At 67.2% G+C, this 427-nt stretch overlaps 1 protein-coding gene across 1 annotated transcript in view; it reads left to right on the forward strand.

Annotated features, from left to right (window-relative positions):
* LOC104125991 (creatine kinase U-type, mitochondrial-like) overlaps window positions 1–205 on the forward strand; it is a 9,055-nt gene extending 8,850 nt beyond the window's left edge. The window contains exon 8 of the mRNA XM_035893981.1: window positions 89–205. Within this exon, the coding sequence (XP_035749874.1) occupies window positions 89–205 (117 nt within the window). The remainder of the gene's footprint in view (window positions 1–88) is intronic.
* Window positions 206–427: the final 222 nt, after the last annotated feature.

The following is a 427-nucleotide window of genomic DNA, read 5'->3' on the forward strand; positions in this document are numbered from 1 at the left end:
CCCTCCATGCAGCGGGTCCGGCCGGGTGCCTCACTGGTGTGGCTCCCAGGACAGCCCCTGAGTCGGGACCTGTGTGCTCCTGGTGCAGGTGGAGCTGGTGCAGCTGGTGATAGATGGTGTGAACTACCTGATTGACTGCGAGCGGCGGCTGGAGAAGGGGCAGGACATCCGCATCCCCTCCCCGGTGCCCCAGTTCCGGCACTGAGCTGCACCAAGGCAGCACCAAGCCCCGCGGGACCCAGATCCCCCTGTAGCTTACGTGATCTCTGTGCCCAGCATGTCGCTGCGTCCTGTTACCCGCAACACGCCAGGCCAGACCCCATAAACGTGCGCTGCTGTAGCCGTGGCTCGGTGTCCTTCCCCCCGCACCCGCCACCCTCCCCATCTCCCCTGCGCCCCTGCGGAGAGGCACCCACCCAGGTCTGGG

This window comes from Egretta garzetta, unplaced genomic scaffold, assembly GCF_000687185.1.
Source record: "Egretta garzetta isolate BGI_Z169 unplaced genomic scaffold, ASM68718v1 scaffold975, whole genome shotgun sequence".
Lineage (NCBI taxonomy): Eukaryota > Metazoa > Chordata > Aves > Pelecaniformes > Ardeidae > Egretta > Egretta garzetta.